At 40.7% G+C, this 18843-nt stretch overlaps 2 protein-coding genes across 2 annotated transcripts; one reads left to right on the top strand and one right to left on the bottom strand.

Annotated features, from left to right (window-relative positions):
• Positions 1-535: 535 nt before the first annotated feature.
• LOC141807909 (integral membrane protein 2B-like) lies at positions 536-15513 on the bottom strand. Its single transcript, XM_074694100.1, has 7 exons — positions 15276-15513; positions 3075-3206; positions 2501-2572; positions 2006-2155; positions 1702-1812; positions 1455-1605; positions 536-1327 (listed from the first exon to the last, which is right to left on the bottom strand). Exons 1-7 carry the CDS (start codon positions 15357-15359, stop codon positions 1239-1241), a joined length of 789 nt encoding a protein of 262 aa, XP_074550201.1. The 5' UTR covers positions 15360-15513; the 3' UTR covers positions 536-1238.
• A 1053-nt stretch (positions 15514-16566) lies between these two features.
• Positions 16567-18661, top strand: med4 (mediator complex subunit 4). Its single transcript, XM_074695080.1, has 7 exons — positions 16567-16679; positions 16857-16923; positions 17118-17288; positions 17376-17433; positions 17518-17604; positions 17681-17812; positions 17911-18661. The coding sequence occupies exons 1-7, from the start codon at positions 16606-16608 to the stop codon at positions 18081-18083; spliced, it is 762 nt and encodes a 253-aa protein (XP_074551181.1). The 5' UTR covers positions 16567-16605; the 3' UTR covers positions 18084-18661.
• The last annotated feature ends 182 nt before the right edge of the window (positions 18662-18843 follow it).

An 18843-nucleotide genomic window follows, 5' to 3' on the forward strand; every position in this document is an offset into this window, starting at 1 on the left:
TATATACTTATAAATGATAATTCCTGGTGTCAACGAAGCTGTTCAACCTCCTCTCTCATCCCTCAAGGTGACACTCCCCTGCTAACCACCTGGCCCATTTCCCATCATGCCCCTGGGTGAGGTACCTCTGATTAGTGCTTTAATCAAGGACGAATTTCCACTGCGATCAAATAACACGGAGGCCGAGCACTCGCTGTGACACCTGATCTGGTGTCAGTCCTCTGAGGTGACGGCCGCAGACACAAAAAGTCACATGATGACAGCGCGGTGACCAAGTACAAATAAACACATCACATTCTACAGTTAAGTAGCAACACGTTAAAGTCTGATACAAGCTTTAAATCCTGCGTTATCAGTTATACAGAAGTAGAGAAGTATTTACAGCTTCATGTGCTTACAGGCATGTGTTTTCAGAAGCACGCAGCCACTTCCTGGCCATCAAACATTTCACGAGACCTTATGCAATACAAGTAAGACCTCAAGAAACTGTAGACTTGACATAGATAAAAAGGAAGCAAAACCTCATCTCTGTTTTTCTGTTTTGTTTATTGTGTTGGTCTGTTCATAAGAGATTATATACACAAATTAGTACAAGAAGAGTTATCCAAAAAATTACACATTCAAAAAAGACAACCCCTGTGAAAAAAAAGACTTGAACTGAACTGTGAACCCTCTCTGCTGTGAATTTTATACTCTCACATTCTCTACTTTGTTTTTAAAGCTAAACAGGAGAAGAATAAAGTCCACATGCATATATAAAGATCATTTTCCAGTTAAGAAAGAAACAGGTGCAATGTTTTAATAGCTACAGCAGACAAAATACAAAAAAATACACAAGGTCTCCTTGCTTTGTTACAAAAGTTGCCCTTTTTAAAATCTTTGATAATTTGGACTAAAATAAAAGACTAGCTACATTTAACATTTGCTATTCTGATAAGCCTCAATACTTTACCTGTAATTATGATTAAAAAACTTTCTGGTTTTTAACGCTTACTTTGAGCTCGTTATTGTCTGAAAAGATTCCAAAGAGATCCCCGATCAGAAAAGTGAAAAATACACAACTTTTCCCAATTTCCCCCCCCAACAATCAACGAAAATTCAGCAAACAGCTTCACATTTCACTCCTCTCACTCACTCAAACTACCTGAAGTAAAGATAGAAAAAAAGAGACAGGTGAGGGTTAACAACACAAATCTCACTGCAGACTTTAAGAGCAGATGTGAGGCGTTGGGGTCTCTTTAAGGCTCACAGATCTGAGTTTCCACCACATACTGGCTCTCAAAGTGACGGATCTTGAAGCAGTTCAGAGCTTCGCGCTTCTGCATACCTGTAACACAACAACAGGGGGTTACAATGCTGGATATGTGGAGAGGAACTACTCATGTTAGGAGTTTAAGAGTTCCTATGAGAGAGTGAAAATTGACTGAGATGCTCTGGTAGAGGAATTTGCTCACCTATGATCCTGTCTCTGCGCTGCAGCTTGTAGGTGTCTTTGCCCTTGCACAGGTTGTAGATGAAATATCCGAGCTGGTCGACGTGCTCCAAACGCTCGGTCACCATCATCTCCTCATGGATCAGGTACGTCTGAGGCAGGTAGGTGCCAGCCTGAGACAGAGAAGACCGCACCATGAATAAATATCTGATCATTACAAATACAAAAACACAGAATCACAGTCTGGATTGCGAATCATAATGTTTCACCTTGACGTTGACGAGCAGCTCCAGGAAGTCTCTGGGTGGCATGACGATGGAGGTGTTGAGGGGGATGACGTAGCACTTGTTCAGACTGAGATCCAGGTACGCGGTCAGCCTCTGAGAGAGATGAGGAGAATGTTTACACACAAAGAAAGCTACAAACTATATTTTCATAAACATATCTTCAGTTTCTCTTAAAATAAAATAAAACGCTCTAAAACTGGGGTTTGATTTGTGTCGATGGTGTCATAAACTGGGAACAGCTGACGAGGCGTGATGTCATATTGTGGGCTGGGCTTCTTGGTCTCACCCTCTGGAAGTCGTGCACGATGTCAGCAGGGTCTCCGTTTTCAAACTCGGGCACGGGGACGTTTATGAGCTCCACCTGCTCCCTCTCCAGCACCCTGACCCTTTCCTCAATCTGCCGCAGATGGAACTGGTGCGGCAGCTCCACCTCCACCTGGAAACCAGTTCAGCCAGTTCATTAAACCAGTCAAAATATCAAAACAGTTACTGCTACTGTGAACTAGAGGAGTGAATCACTTTCAATTCAATTATGGAATAAAGACTGATGTTTAATTCCTGATGACTGGCTTAGTGTTACACTCAGATTTCAGAGGAGTGCTGAGCTGCGACTCACGACAGACTGAACTCCATCAGTTAATCAGTAGCAAAAGTCGTCAATACATGACTCAGTGCTGATCATCAGCTTTTCAATGTGTACTGAACTCAAACACTTTTAGTCTGAAGAGCAGCAGGAAGTGACTGTGGTGCCTCTGTTGTCTGGCTTTCAAACACATCATACCTCCTTTTCGTCTGGGATCATGTAGTCTTCCTCACGGTATTGCACCCCGCAGAAGAAGACGTCACCCTGTTGCTGAAATGAAACACATAGAAACAGTGTGTAAATGTTTGTATGTTTATATTTAACACTTCAGAATTCTTTCTTGTCTGTTTATTTCTGACTTTACAGCAAAACTTATTCACAAAGGAATCAAATGTAAACTCATCCTCTGGCCTTGACGTCTCTCACAGATGAGCCTCCTGCTCTAGCTGTTTCCACCTCCGTCTCCTGAACTCTGCTGGTAGTTATTAACCTCCCTGTAGTTATAAGGTTTGGTCTGTTTATCTCATACTTCTTTAAACCCTGCCCATTAGAGGTGTAGTGAGCTCTGACATTAAAAACACAGTTCACAGACTGTTACCTGCTCCAACCTGTCCAGTCCTGAAGCTTTGATTTATATGATTGTTTGTTTTGTTCCTTCTTGAAACACAGGAGTGAATTTACACACTGCTATTATCTTTCAGAAATGTGAAGTTTTATTTTATCAGTATTGATTCTCTACATCTCGGACTGTCCAACCCTGCAGTTTGCTCACCTCCATGATGAAATAGCGGTACAGGTAGGCTGCTCCCACCACCATTCCTGACAGCATGAGGGCCACACCCAAACACACGCACCAGCACCAGGGCCTGGACGAGTGACGCACCACAAGAGCTGCCTCGGCATCCTGCAGGACAAAGAAGAGGATCATCAGAATAAATGGCATAGCTGAATGTAATTCATCCAAAGAAATCAAGATATTTTTCAACATTTCTTTGCCCTTTACTGGTATGTGAAACAAATCCCATCAAAAAGGGTCTGAATTAAAATTATCCAAGAATCAGTTTCCAGAGACAAGGAAGCAGCAATCGAATGCATCTATGACTTCCAAGAGCAAAAGCTTTAACTTTACCTTCCTGAGTTGCAAAAATGCTTGTGGGTAGATATTTCAAAACAAAAAAAGAAGTGAGGCCTAAGATCAGACAAACAACATTCTGTGGACTTTGGCCAGGAGGATAAAGACCCCAAACTTTCAGAACAAGTCCAGACAAGTCTCGTTTTTATCTCATCCCGCTTGAAACAAAAAAAAAGCTGAACTAACCTTTACACTTGGTTCACATGAATGATGAAGTGGAACTTTGTTTTGACTCTTGTCAGTTTTTTTTAAATTGAGCAATTGGCCTGAAAGCAGAAGCTGTGTTTGATTTAGAGAAACTCTGACAATGCATTTCACTGTTCTTATGAATTCATTTCTGTTTTCTGAAACAAATCAGACCAGCTACGATGAATACCCTGAACAATTTAAAAGCAACTTAAAACCAAGGAAAACACAACGCAAAAACTCAAACAACAGATTTTGGCATTTTTCAAATGTTTTGCTAAATGTATTTCTTAGTTTATCAGGAATAACTTTAAAACTACAGTTTAAAACTAGTTAAAGCTATAGTCTTCGATTTAAAGCTAGGTAATTATTATCAACACTGTTTTGAGGCCGTTGTGGTCCGATCTACGCTATATAAAAACCAAAAAGAATGAAGAAAATCCATTCAGTACAGCAGCTGCAAAACAGCTTAATAATGGACCAATCTGAACCGCTGTTTCCCTCATTTTGGATTTGTGTGTAAGTCCATCCAATCCCCTGTCTCCCCTGCTCCGCACCGTCATGCCCATGGTCCCACCTCGTCCTTCCCCACTACCCCTCTCACGTCAGCTAGCTGCTCAGCTACAAAAGCGTCATGGAGCCAGAGAAAACCGAAACCAGGAAGCTGTTTCTGTTACCCTCCACAGCGAAGGGAAGAAAACAAAAAAGTTTCAAGGAAAAGGCTGAAGGAAGGAAGAATTATGAGCGATACAGGTGCAAACAGAGACTGAATATTGGAGAAATGTACGACCGGTGGAAAAAGCTGCAGAGGGATTCGGGACTGACGCCTGACGCTGAGACAGCTGAGTTTCTATTGAACAGGTAATGACTTTGTTTACCACAGTGGGAGATGTGAGCTGAATAACTCTGGTTAGTCTGAGCCTGTACTGGTTAATGACTGAATGCTGCTGGTCGGAACGGGTCGGCTCTGTCAATAGATGTTAGCATAAGTTAGCCACACATCTTTAGCATTGTAAACTGAGCTGGTGAAGACACGCAGAGAAAGGTAAAGCCTCACCCAGAGTCGGCTCTGCTCTGATCAGCTGGCAGTGGCAACGCCAGACCTGCTTCGTCGGCTAATTCACGGTTTTGATCGCGCCGGTCCAATTGAAAAAGCTACTACTGTGTGGTACAAGGAGGATGATTGTCTTGTTTGTTACATTTTCTGCCGGACGGCTTCTTGCTCTGGCATAGAAGGGCGATATGAGCTGGGGGACGGGAACTTGGAACATCGAGGGGAGGGGTGAATGATGTGTCTCATCAGCCGAACTGGGTTTCAGATCGTGGACCATAGCTTTAAGTCTGTTTTTTTGACTCTTTTATTTAAAAACCAGGAGGGAGTCACACAGTAAAAATGTTTGACCACCATGTTTCTGAAAGCAGAGTTCTTATTCTGTTGAACTGAGTGTGTTTGACACTCGAAAGGCCGACACACCAACACACACTTTCTAAAAGGGGCTTTCCTCCTTCAGCTGAAAGCAGATGTTTGATCCAATCACTCACTTCCCTTTTGACTTTCATAAGAGAAAAGAGAAAGCAAACAAAGCAGGAAAGGAAAAGAGGAGAGGAGATGCTGCTAACTTAACATCAACACCAGTGAGACACACAGGGGAATATAAAACAGCTCTGTTTGGGTCAGGATGGTGGTGCCGCTCAGAAAGCAAAGGGTGGATTGTTAGCTTTATTTCCTGACCTGATCTGTTCATGCTAACACCTCAGTTTTCTCTTGTGTGGGAAACAGACAGCTCTACGTGCTGAAGTGATCTTCCTGTTGCTCCACAATCTCCGCACACTTTACCGACAAGACCAGACAAGCTTCAATCCAGCGTTTTATAACTACCACACAACACACACAATCGTCAACACAGTGAGGTATGCTTACGTCACAGCAGGAACAACATGTTCAGTCAGAAAACATCTGCACAGACTCAGGAAGAAGCATAAAACAGGATTCATTAATGAATTTATATGAAGCCTTGTGCATTGGTTTTATTTCTAGGTTGTGATTCTCATGACCTGTGCCCTTATTCTGTATCTCTGCTGCTTTCAAGCACTTCCTGTTTTTGTTCCAAGACCACCTCTGTCCCACTTTAGGGTTTCTCCTGCGCATGCGCCCCGAAGATTAAAACAACGCAGACGAATCAAAGAATCATGGTGAGAAATAATCTAACAGGGCTGTTTGACTTATTAAATCTGGGGTGTTTCTGCTCCACATTCAGGTTGATTCTTTCTGATTAATTTCATTATGTTAATTATTTCCTGAAGGAGGATTTTGACCCTTTAATCGTTGGTTATCAGGCACTAAAATGAGTTTTCTCTGATCCTGATCACAGTTCAGTGTTCGGTTAAATGTTTAGAGGATCAGCCTGCAGACTCCTGTGCACCTGAGAAGCAGCCTCTCTTTGTGTGTGTGTGTGTGTGTGTGTGAGTGGACAGGTGAGTATCAGTGTCATGACCAGCTTATGTTTCAGTCTGTCCGAGGAGACACGTGAAACTCCATCCCCTGTCTCTGTGGGTCCAGTTCTCTAAGGAGCACTGAAACACCCGTGCCAGACTTAACCAGACAAAAATCAAACCCCTATGCGCTCGTATTTGTTAGGCCTGTCACGATAATCAATAAATCAATTAACCGAATGATAAATAAAAACGTCCTCGGTAAGTTTGCCAGCCTCGATAAACTGCACATGCATGCATGTTTGTTTTCCTCCTCTCTTTCGACCAAAGAGGCTGAATGAGAGGATGGCTCACTACGTCTATCTTTCCTAACATCGGGGTGCATAGGTTCTATAGCAGATTTAGCGGATTTATAGCGGAGTGAGCATCTGTCAAAAATGTGATCTTTGGGGTGAAGACGGGGCTGCTCGCGCGTACACACAGAGAGAGCTGAAGCGAGCGTCCTGAGGGGTAAGGAGGAAACACACGCTAATATGAGTGATGGCATGAAAGATACTGTTCTTAAGCCGCCTGCCACAGTCCCAGTGTGGGAATATTTTGTTTTTATCAGAATGAACAAAGTGTAAGCTCATGAACACCAACGAGCTGATATGTCGCATTTGTTTGAAAATAGTGGCGACGAAGAAGAAGAAGGGGAGGTGCAGTGAAGCCTTGTTCTTTGACAATCCGCTCTTACTGAGGCTTTTGGTCTGCAAAGTAAATAGAAATAAAAGCGCCAAATGGTGGGCGCTCAAAGACAGCTACATTGCCAAAGAAATGCAGCCCTTCAATTCGGTTAAAAGCCAGAAATGTTAAAAATGTTTGACAGACAGTACGGATTGACTGGGAAAAAGTACATGTTGCATACAATTCAGGAACTGTATAAACTCCCTTTTATTTAGGCTATAGTTTTTATAGTTGTTTTATTTTTTGAGTTTCGTTTTTTTCTTTAGAGACAGGGTCTATGTTTTATTGTTTTTGGTCAGTATTAATTATTTTCATTGACATGTATTTTTTTCTAAAAGAGAGTCCATTTCATTTTCATTTTATTTTTTTTCTCTTTCTTGTTTGTTAAATTTATTATATTTTTTGTTTAATTTACTTTATTTAAAAGATCCTGACCTTTTAATTACAGTTAAATACTCTTAAGAAATTAAAGTTTCTTGCTTTTGATATGGTGTACTCACTTTATTATCCCATTTATCATAATTACATCAATGAAAAAATGAAGAAAAAAAAATCAAAATAGTATTGACAATAATATCGTTTATTGGCAATAATATTTTGGAAAATTATTGTCTAGCAAAATTTGTTATCGTGACAGGCCTAGTATTTGTTGAAGCTGTCAGGTAACCACAGGTGTATCAGAGAAAATTGTGCATTTTTGAAGTTTGTAGAAAATTAGGGAAGGTTTGGGCTTTCTGGAAAACAAAATCTTTCCAAAGCAAATGAGCAAATCTTGAACTAAAGTGACACCACACTCATTGAAACAGTGTATTGTAAAAAGGTGCCATATCTGTAAAAGATGTTTAAAGTAGACAAATTAACCTCTGAAGACTTTCTCACAGCTGCTGCTTGACAAACTAATCCTCATTAACTTCTGTGTGTAAGCAGCTCACACTGCTGCTTCTTCATTTTTGTGTGTTTACTGCTGCATACCTGCTGCCACTTGTTTGCTGGAGTAATGAATATTATGTAATGCTGTAATTACCTGTGATGTCTCATTGGTTTTTAGTAGGTGTTGATTTGTGTAACACAGACTTTCCTGTTGTCAGTCTGCCACGGTGAATTTAAATGTCAAACCCTGACTCTTGTGGTTGGTATAAATCTGTTTTTCAGCCGCGCTCTAAATGTCTGATTTTCTTATGGTATAGACTCAGCACAGCACAGGGGGAGGAGGTCCATCCCTCTGCCCGGTTAATCTTCCTCCTTGTTGGGTTTTAGCCGCCGGCGCCCTGCAGGAGGCTGTGTAAGCTCCCCGGCTGAGTCCCTATCTGACTGATTAAAGTGTAATCCTCTCCAAGCAGCCGCATGCCGACAGCGACCATGACGAGAGGAGGACACACAGGAGGAGAAAGAGAGGGGGGGCGGAGCTGTAATCTGCTAATGAAGGAGGTAGAGAGGTGTGTGTCTGAGGGTGGAAAGGCTGTTATCACGGAGAAATCACGGAGGAGGAATGAGAGAAGTAGGACAGTCATCAAACAGAGGTGAAGCTCTGAGGTTTGCTCGGGAGGTTTATGTCACGTCCACCTCTGTATGAGTCACCTGTAGATTCAACAGGTGGAAAATATAATGCATCACATCAAAAGAAATATAAGGTCCCAAGGAAACGGGAAATATTTTATGTCTTAATTATCTCCTACTTATATCAGTCTTATAATCTCTGAATTAATTAAAGATAAGATCCATAATGTGCAGTTTTTCTTGAGAAATGAAGTATTTAAAGGGGACATATCATGCTTGTTTCTCCTTTTCACTATGCCAGACTAGGATGCCTGTAAAGCATTTCTGCCCTCAGTACAAGTCATTTAGTTCCTTCATTGCCCCACAATAGCGTTCTCAATATCCTCATTTTAGGCCATCCTGAAGATCTTGTTGAAACGCTCCGTTTGGAGAATGACCTCCAGTAACCTGGCAACGTCACAGCCCTTTGTGCTCTGATTGGTCAGTTCTATCAGAGGGGCGGAGGGGGTATAAGGAGGAATGAGAGGGGGCGGTTTTTGCAGCATGGCAGTATTTACAAAATCGCCACATTGGATGGAGCAGACCGAGCGAGTTTGCTGTTTGCCAAAACTTCACCGTAAGGCATTGATAGCACTAATAAAATGGCAGAGTGTAGGATACGTCCTTTAGTGTTGGACCCCGAGTCAGACCCGGACGGTTCTGCAGCTCAGGAGGAAGAAAATCCACCTCGACACAGATCATCTTAGGACACTTCAGTGTGGTGAGTCAAACTGGTACTGTAACATGTATAGAAATATAGAAATGTGGAAATATAGGCAGATTTCACCAATAAACTATTTCTATAAAAGGGCTCCATCCTGCTCCTTCACTTTTCTCTGTCTGTTTTATCCATCATGCTGAAAGTGTAGTCTAAAGATCGCCTCTACCGTCAGTTCCTCACTATGTTATTACCGCAGCATTATTGTGGTCCAGGTTCACAGTGCATGTCAGAACAAGCATGCAAATATCACAGTCTCACAAGTATTACGACGTCTGCTAAAACTACAGTGTTTTAACTGCTAATTCACCATGTAAAGCCGAGCTGCTCAGCAGAGCAGAGTCCCTGCATCCAGCACTCAGTCAGTCGGCTCTTGGTGGGTGTGTCCCTCGGTGGCGGTTGTGTGACTAACTGACATCACAGAGGAGGAGCTGCTTTATCAGATTACTCCAATAAAAAGAAAGGATCCTCGTCTCGTCACGACGTTTGAAATCTCGCGGCCAAATGGCAATGACCTATTTTCAGAGGCATCAAATCTCGTTCTAGGATATCAGAAAAATCTCATTTTTTGAAAATTCAGGGGGTGAAAGGTCTTGTTTTCAAATTTATTATATTATATGTAAGTATTAAATCAGGGATCAGCATGATATGTCCCTTTTAAGTCTCCACTAGTCCTTTTCTTAATCAGCCAAAGATCAACTCTAAGACAAACGTGACGTCCTTCATAACTCCTTTCGTCTGACCAGCTGTCCCCAAGCCAAAGCAGTAATTTCATTTAAACATTCGAGATAAACGAATGTACAAAATCCTCACAATTGATTGGCTAAAATGGGATCAATTAATAAAATAATGAACTAATCAGCTCAGCTCTAAATCCTGTTATAGTGGACGGAGTGTGGAGCATCTGCTTCCTCCTGAGTCGAACACAGGAGGCATCCTGAACAGAGAAATATCAGTTAGCTATCAAATTTAAAGAAAAGGGTCTGGTAACCCAAATAAAGGTGTATTTATTCTGTTACCACTAAACAGAAGCACACACACACGCAGGACTTTTCCTTGCAAAACATCCCCAATAACTGAGCTGCCAAATGATCTGTCCCTTATTTTAATGTGGTCATTGTTTTTGCACATCATGGAGAAGAAAGACTAATTTTTTCCACATCCCACTGAATCTCAGAACCTGTTGTCTATTGTCTGAAGATGATTTACGGCTGTGTTAGTGACTGTGAACTTTTCTGACATTCCAGTGAAGCCTTCTGAGAGCCAAAGCTCCTTTTTTTAGCGTGCTTCTCTGTTCAGTCGAATGAGGAACTTGAGCGGCGACCGTGTGATCAGATCAAAAGAGAAGTGAAATTAATCTCTGCAGATACGTCTGCAAAATAAACATGAATGTTTCACATCCATTGTGCAAGGATGCAAAAGGAGCGTTGCATCATGGTACGTCACGTCTGAAACATGCTTGGGCACGGTATGAATTGTTGAGCGTGAGTAGAAAGCGACTCTTTTATTCTACGCCTCACACAATTCATCAAGTCTGCAGAAGACAGAGAGACTCAAGCACTCCATCAGTTATGTGGCTAGAAAATCATGGCACGGATTAGGAATACAACAGATTCTGATTGGCTGATCACTGGCCCATGAGCAAATGAACTTGCCCTGCATCAACTTTACATGAGAAACAATTACATTAAGATAGGTTCTGTTTAATAATATCAGTTTAAAATAAGATGCTATTTTTATGTCATGCTCTCTCTTCTTTGCCTGTTTCTTGTAATTTTTCATCACTTTTTGCATTTGGAGTGGATCATTACTTTGTATGGCTAATTTGTTGGTCATGGACACCAGACTTTTTGCAGCTTCAGTGATATTTTTACTATTTTTGCACCTGTGTTTGTCTGGAGATCCTACATGTAACCATGGCCACATGTTTACATGTGAAACCAGCTGTTAGCAGCCTGTGGCATGTCAATGCTAACTGGTGCTAGGCCGGATGTTTCCACACAAGGTAAGGAGAAGGAGGTGAGGACGACGTGCTGGTTCTCAGGTGTGAACTAAGAAGTGACGACATGGACCTGTCCTTCCATCCGTCATAATTGGGAAAGTAAGATCTATCTCCAATAAGATGGATAAGCTAGAAGCTAGAGTAGCATCATGCTGTTCACAGACATGGCTAACGGAGTTAACACTGAACACCAACACCATATTGGAAGAGCTTCACCTGCTGTGAGCAGACAGGATCCAGGAGACAGAGACTGAACAGACTGCTGAAGAAGCTCAGTCCTGGACCCTGTGGAGGTGGAGGCTGGCTGACTGGACAATGATGGACAAGCTGTCAGCATCTGTTTTGTTTTCTTGATTGCTGAATATCACCTCAGTGAATCTTTTAATCATTTGGCTTATGCAACATCAGAAAACAGAGATAAAAGCCGACCATGACATCCTTAAAAATAGATACATGATCAACAAAAATTTTCCAGCCAAGACTAAAAGAACATCAAAATATCTGATGTTGTGATAAGGTGTAGAAAGGGATTAACGTCACATTCAAGAAACTACAACTATCAAAGGTTTTACCATGCTACTTAATAAATGATTCAAACTTGAATTATAATCTAACATTGGTTGATGTTTTACCCTCTCTCTGTGAAATTGCAGGTTAATGTTACAATTAAAAAAGGTTGTCTAAAAGAAAATGCCAGTTTCCTTAAACACTGCTCTGTTTGCTTCAGCATCTTTTTGGAGAGCTCATCTTTGGTCTTATCTTTGTATTAAAGGATTATTTTCTATAAACTGAATTATCCACTAACCCGCTTTAGACCTCACTGAGCACGCTGCTGCTCCTCCAGTCGAGTGATGGAAATAGAAAGCGTTAGATGCCTCGGAAACTCACAGGTTCTTTTTTTAATCTGGCTCTCATAAATACCTGTATAAATAAAGTTTCAGTCTAACTTTATGAGCACAGTATCTGTTAGCGTTTCTTAATAAAGGTTACTTCCTGTCTGAGCTCAAACAGCAGACGGTGGGTCTTAAGAAGGTACATTTATAGTCCAGGCGTCTCTACAGATTCATAAATGTAGGAGGTCTGAAACAGAGGCTGGCTTCTCTGAAACACTGATTATCCTCTATCAAGTCAAAGTCTAAGATGCAGGACTTCTCCTTTTAACAGCATTTCTAAAGAGCAGCACTAAAACTTCTCCTGAAACCAAAGTTCTGATTAATGCAAATGTTTTTTGTTTTTGTTTTACATGAAGAAGAGGAAGTCAAGAGGATTGTATGTCCCAGACTGGCACCAGAGCTGCAGTGTGAACACATGAGAGGGAAGCTAAACTAAGCATGACGACAAACTTAGCATAAATGTTTAGCTCGGTGTATTATTGTTGCTATTAACGTCTCAGGGAGACGGGCCGAGGATACAGCTGATTAGTCTCTTCCCAGTTTAACCTCTTTAAGACTGAAGCACAAGAAGAGGAGGAAGATTACTCAGACTGGTGGGGTTTATGGACGCAGAGGTGATGCAGGACATACCACAGGATCAGAAGTCTCTCCTTTAGAAAAGTGAAGATAAAAGGAACAGAAAGTAAAACATCCTGAGCAGCTTAATTTCCCAATTTTCTTTTCTTAAAGAACTTTGACAGTAAAATTTTCTGCAGGAGCACAAAGAGAGACAACAGCCATATGCAAACAAGTGCTCTGCAGGTTCGTAGTGTTTCAGATCAGCAATGTGTCCATGCAAATCAGACAAATCTGACCACCAGACTGTTTTAGGACAAGGGTAATAAAAAATGTTTTTTTTAGTCCAATGGAATTTACTGAAAACAAACAAAGATGGCGATTAGGGATGGGTACCAAATTAGGTACTTTTATAGGTACCGACTGAATTCTGTCTAAAGTATCGAGTACCGATTCATTTAAAATCAAAAGGTACCATGTTTAGGTACCTAAATGCATCCTTGTGACTGGGAGGGAGTGGAAAAGTAGACAATTTTCCATGCTGGACATGAACACAGCTTTGCAAGATTAAATATTGACAAATAATTGTTAGGTTGAAAAATATATATATTTTGTCATCAAAACAAATTGATATTTTTTACCACAGAAACACAAAAAAGTACCAAAAATTGGTACCGTTGAGTACCGGTATCGATTGCCAAATATCGGGTACGGGTACCGTATTCTTTCAAATGTGAAAGATACCCATCCCTAATGGCGATGCAACAGCATCATTTTTATGTTCAATATGACAGCGACATATGACGACCTTTTCATTGTTCAACAACAAGTTCTTACATATTCCTGGAACAGTCACTGGTCTACACAAAAATTCATAAACTTAAACATGACTATTTGTTAGCTGCATGTCATATTGTTGTTGATTATTGTTTTGCCCAACTTTCTGTTTGAAGGAAAAGGTTATAAACTGTGTGTTACTGCATTGCTGAGCATATGGCACATTATTCTAAATCCCATTATCGCTGTATTGTGAGTGGTACATTGTGTTGTCAGGCCCTCTTGTGATTCCCAGGCATGACAGAAAGGTATGTCAGTACTGGAAATGCCCAGATAAGAGCAGCTTCAATATGTGCAGCAAAATCCCCCCAGATACAATAAAAAGTGCAGAATGTGCAGTGTTTGCAGCCACTTCCATCCCCAGAAGGAAAACATTAAGGCTGATTATGGAGATAAGAGTCAGACTGAAACTCAGGGAAGGAGGGAGGGGCGTGAAACTATCTGGGGAGAATGGTTTACAGTCTGCAGCAGCTGTAACCATACGAGAAGACAGGAAGTACACACACACACCACAACGAACAGAACCACAGACTAGCGAGATGACAGACGATAATGCTCGCTTGTCTGCAAATGTTTTTCTTGGTTTTACACTCCTTCGCTGAGCATCTAAAACTTAAAGTGTGTATTCTTCTCAAACTCTGCACACAATAACTCTGCAGACATTCCAGTGTCTCTAACCCTTCAACAGGTCACACTTCCTCAAACTGAGAGCAACTTCTTTGAAGACAGGGTGGAGACATTTCAACCAGACTTTTTAAACCAACAACAACACGCCACAGCAGGCGGCTTTCACCGACCTAATTATCCACTTTATTGCTGTCATTTATTCTCATACATATTCCAGCAAAAGTAAACAAACATTTTAATTTTTTATCAGGTGTTTCAATCTAAACTTCTCTCGAATCTCCAGGACTGAAACTTCTCCTACTTTCTGACCTGAAGTCCCCTCTTTCTCAACATGTAGACGATCACCTGAGCTCATCTGTCTACATTAAAGGCCAAACTCTACACCTGCAGCTGATCAGGATGTTGTTGTTTGCAGATAAGATAACATGCTGGTTTGCATGACTCCTTCATGCGGTGACGCACTTTTCTGAGGTAGCAACAAGATAACATGGACTTTGTTCTCAATTAAATTTAATTAAACCCTAAAAAATTACAGTAAGGTCTGATGTTATTTTTCTCCCTTGTAAGTGTAAACTTGAGTCGCTTTGCTGTAGATTATTAAAACAGGATTACAGATTATTTGACCAGTGGGTGTATATGTTTCTTGACATTACAAGTGTGAGGTGTAAAGCCTGACTGTACCGTTTGTTATTCTTCCTGAAGCACAAAGCTCTGTATCTTACTGAGAAGATTTCTTATTAAACTGCTGCAAAAGATAAAACAAAAAGATCTGAGTAGCCAAATAACCCCATAAAATGAAATTAAACATATGATAGAAGAGCATGGTGTTAATATTATACTACAATTATTGATTAAAATTGGTGATATCTTAGCAGGAAGTGATCCAGTCTTCATGCTACTGAAGAGGTCTTTAAAAAGTACTTGTTTAGTGGCACAATCAAAATGAATAGTTACAAAAAACAACAACATTTTTGTCTTTCTAATGTAAGTAAAAAACATTTGATGGTTAAAAAACGTACAATTAAATGAAAACCCTAATTTTTAAGTAAAAAACAGCTTTATCTGCTGAATATGTTTCATTGTTATTGATAAAAGTGTTGAACACTGTGTACAGGGAAACCAGACGAACTATTAAAAAAATAATGTTACTAAACACTATAAAGTACGTAAAATATCGTAACAACTTATCGTTAACAGTTGGAAATTAAATAAGCAGAGGAGTTCGACTGAACAGCAGGTTTAACTGTGAGTCTTCACGTTTTCACAAACTGCGTCTGTTTGCCCCGGGCTGAAGCTAAGTGTTAGCACTGTTAGCCATTTTTACTCACTTTGTCCTCCTCGGGAATCAGAGTTTCGGCGTCCTTCTTCGCATCTTTCTGTCCCAACGCGGAGTTAAAAGAAACTTTCACCATCTTGAAAAAGACGCTGTCAAACTTCAAAACAAAGAAATAAAATCTAAAAAGAGGTTTTTTTTAAAGAGAGAAAAGAAACAGATACAATTCGCTCCGCAGTAAAGTACGCGTACTTCTGTCCAGCCAAACCGATCTGTTGTGATAACAGAGACCATAATGGCAGGCACGAGAACGAGAAAACAACTTCCGGTTGGGCTTCAAAATAAAATTAAAAAAAAGTCAGACTTGGCCACTTCTCTTGATACACGATTATTCAGGAAGTTAAAGGTTATAATTTCAATAATCCTATATCGTTTCCATTTATATTTATTGTGCTCAGTAGTATTCTCTTCTTCATGATGGTTGCCTGTAACAATAAAAGTCATTGATGTACTCTTTTTTTATATATATATACTGGCTATTTTTGTTGAATGTGGAAAATATAGGTTAAAATGAAATAAAATGAACCAAAAATAAACAAAAATGTCAAACAAAATTTATTCAACATATAATGTCCTGTTCAGCGTCACGACAACAGAATTATGGTCTGTCTGCCGTATTGTGCAGAACACACTTGCTTTTCCAAAGGGAGCCGTACGTGTATAAGGCTCCCCTTGAGTTTTAAAATTATACTCTGTATTAGTGTTTTTGATATATATTTTATACATAAATACACATACATATATATACATACATACATATATATACATACGCATACATGTATCCATATAGTTTCCCTCCCGTATATTGCCAAATTTGAAGATTACCGCTTAACCAGAACAAGGTGTTATCAGGAAAGAAAGGGAAAGAGTGTAGAGAAGAGACAGAGGGGGAGAGAGAGACAACAAAACAACAGTAGAGAGCAACCCAACAACTGAACAAATTACTACAGACAGGAGAAACAAACAACCAGCTACTGGGCCTGAAAAGGGACAGTACCCTGAGGTCTTTGACATCATAATCACAAGAAGCACCTGTGTATAGAGTACAATTTTGATGAAGCTTGTTGGAATGCTTTGTCTTATGTTCAAGTGAAAATAGCGTGTTTCCAATATATTTTGTTTCCCAAGATATATAATTATGGAAACAAGTTAGTTATCTTGTGTTCACAAGCAACTATCCTGAGGGAAGAACGTCTTTTACTGTATCTGTAGGAGTTTACAGTCACCAGCAGAGGTCAGTTAAGCAAGCACGAAAGCTGCCGTAAAAAAGTAAACGAAGAAGAACCTCTCATTTTGCGCGTGCGCAGAGGAGAGCTGAAGCAGCTATGGCGGCGACAGCAGAGAAGTCAACGAAAGAAAAGCTGCTGTCTGTTCTGGATGATTTGGAGGTATTATCCAGGTAAATCAAAAGTCTTTATGTTGTTGCATGATATGTGAACTAAGTTTTATCCGTCTTTGATGTTTCCTCTGTGAAGAGTGTACTTACCTTTGAATAAGTGTTTTTTTTACATACGCTAGGCTAACATTAGCCTTCATTATGCCAATCTTCCCTCTGTGTGTGATTCATTTACATCAGGGAGCTAATCGAGATGTTGGCGCTGTCAAGGAGTCAGAAATTGCCTCAGCCAGGAGAGGACTCACAGGTAAGACGACACGAATAATCAGATATTTATCCAATAAGATACAGAGACTTAAACGGACAGCAACGCAGAGCAGAGATCAGACAAATGAAGCATAACACTTTTTCGCACACAGAAGCAAAGAAAGAGTTCAGAGATGGTGTTGCCACTTCTTTAATTTTGTCTTTTCTTATGTGAAACGTTTGTGTTTTCCTCAGATCCTTGAGCTGCTGGTGCAGCGGGACAAAGAGTTTCAGGAGCTGATGGAGGTGGCTCAGCAGCAGGGGAAGGTGCACCAGGAGATGCAGCTACTTGAGAAGGAGGTGGAGAAGAGAGACAGTGACATCCAGCAGCTCCAGAAACAGCTGAAGGAGGCTGAACACATATTGGTACGTGGTTGTTTTCACCTAGACTGGTCAAACATTAACTTTGAATTAGTCTATTGGATTTAACAACATTCAATGTGTCTTTTCCAGGCTACTGCTGTTTACCAGGCAAAAGAAAAGCTGAAATCTATTGATAAAGCCAAGAAAGGTGAGTGAGCACGTCTGTCTCACATAGTCTCTTGAGGACTGCATGGAAGTCTAATGGCTTGTCTTGCCTATTTGTTTTCTACAGGAAGCATCTCCTCGGAAGAAATCATTAAATACGCTCACAGGATCAGTGCGAGTAACGCTGTGTGTGCTCCCCTAAACTGGGTCCCAGGTAGAAACCTTTGTTTGCTGCTCCTGATGGATCTCCTGTTCTCTTCTTTCTCACTAATAACACATGTTGTACTCAGGTGATCCTCGCAGACCTTACCCCACAGACTTGGAGATGCGCAGTGGGATGCTGGGTCACATGGCCAACCTGCCAACTAATGGTGTGAATGGACACCTGCCAGGTGACGCTCTGGCTGCTGGGAGGCTTCCAGGTGAGTTTTGTAAATGCATTTATCAGATTTTCTGTCCTCATTTTGTTTGAGCACATTATTCTTTTTCTCATTTTCACTCCCTGTTCTTGTGTCCTCAGACGTTCTTACGCCTCACTACCCCTGGCAGTCCTCAGATGTGTCAGTGGGGATGCTGCCTCCTCACCATGGCAATGACTTTGGCCTTGAACCTCCTGGTCACAACAAGGAGAACGAGGATGATGTGGAGGCCATGTCAACGGACTCCTCCAGTAGCAGCAGCGACTCTGACTAACAACAGGGACTGAGAGTGTGTGTGTGTGCGTGTGCGGGTGTGTGTGTGTGTGTGTGTGTGTGTGTGTGTGTAAGGTCACCACAGAGCATCAGCTTATCAAAGACCTCAACCTTTGGTCATTTACAACGCAGCCCACTGTATTAAATGTTAGTATCACAGGTTATCTTTTGTGACTTTCATCCAAAGGAAGAACAGTGTTTGTTTTTATACTATATTCTCTTTTGGGTTGGGCTCAAAGATCAGAATTTTGTCTGGAAAAAGAACAAGGTATGACTGGTATTGTTATTTATCACAGTGTAATGAAATGTTTGACCTCAATGTCAAGTATTTGTTTACTGTGAGTTTTAATGAACCGCCTGAAAACTAATTACAGAAAAACAAATTGCAAAAAGACTACACACTCTAAGCCTAAGTTTGGGCTCAATCAGGGTCTCAAAACCTGTCATGTGATGTGACTTACATTTTGTGGTGACCCCTGTTAGGATAATTTTGTTTATATTTGTCAACTGTAGCATGTTTGTCTAAACTTACCTCTGTATATACTCCCTTGTAAATATTGTACCTTGTAAATAAATACTTTTTGAGTAGATTTCACCTGTGCATGTGTATTTGTGCTAGCTTAGGAATCATTTGAAGGTGACATACTCAAGAGGTGTATAAAGATAAACTTAGATGCAACCTTAGACCAGAACATTTCTTTACATTAAAGCGTAACCAAATGTTCTCCTTATCAAAAGATACTCCCTGACAACACTTTTTA

Source organism: Halichoeres trimaculatus, unplaced genomic scaffold, assembly GCF_033239565.1.
Source record: "Halichoeres trimaculatus isolate MK-OKI-2021-1 unplaced genomic scaffold, fHalTri1.1 fHalTri1_scaffold_19, whole genome shotgun sequence".
NCBI lineage: Eukaryota > Metazoa > Chordata > Actinopteri > Labriformes > Labridae > Halichoeres > Halichoeres trimaculatus.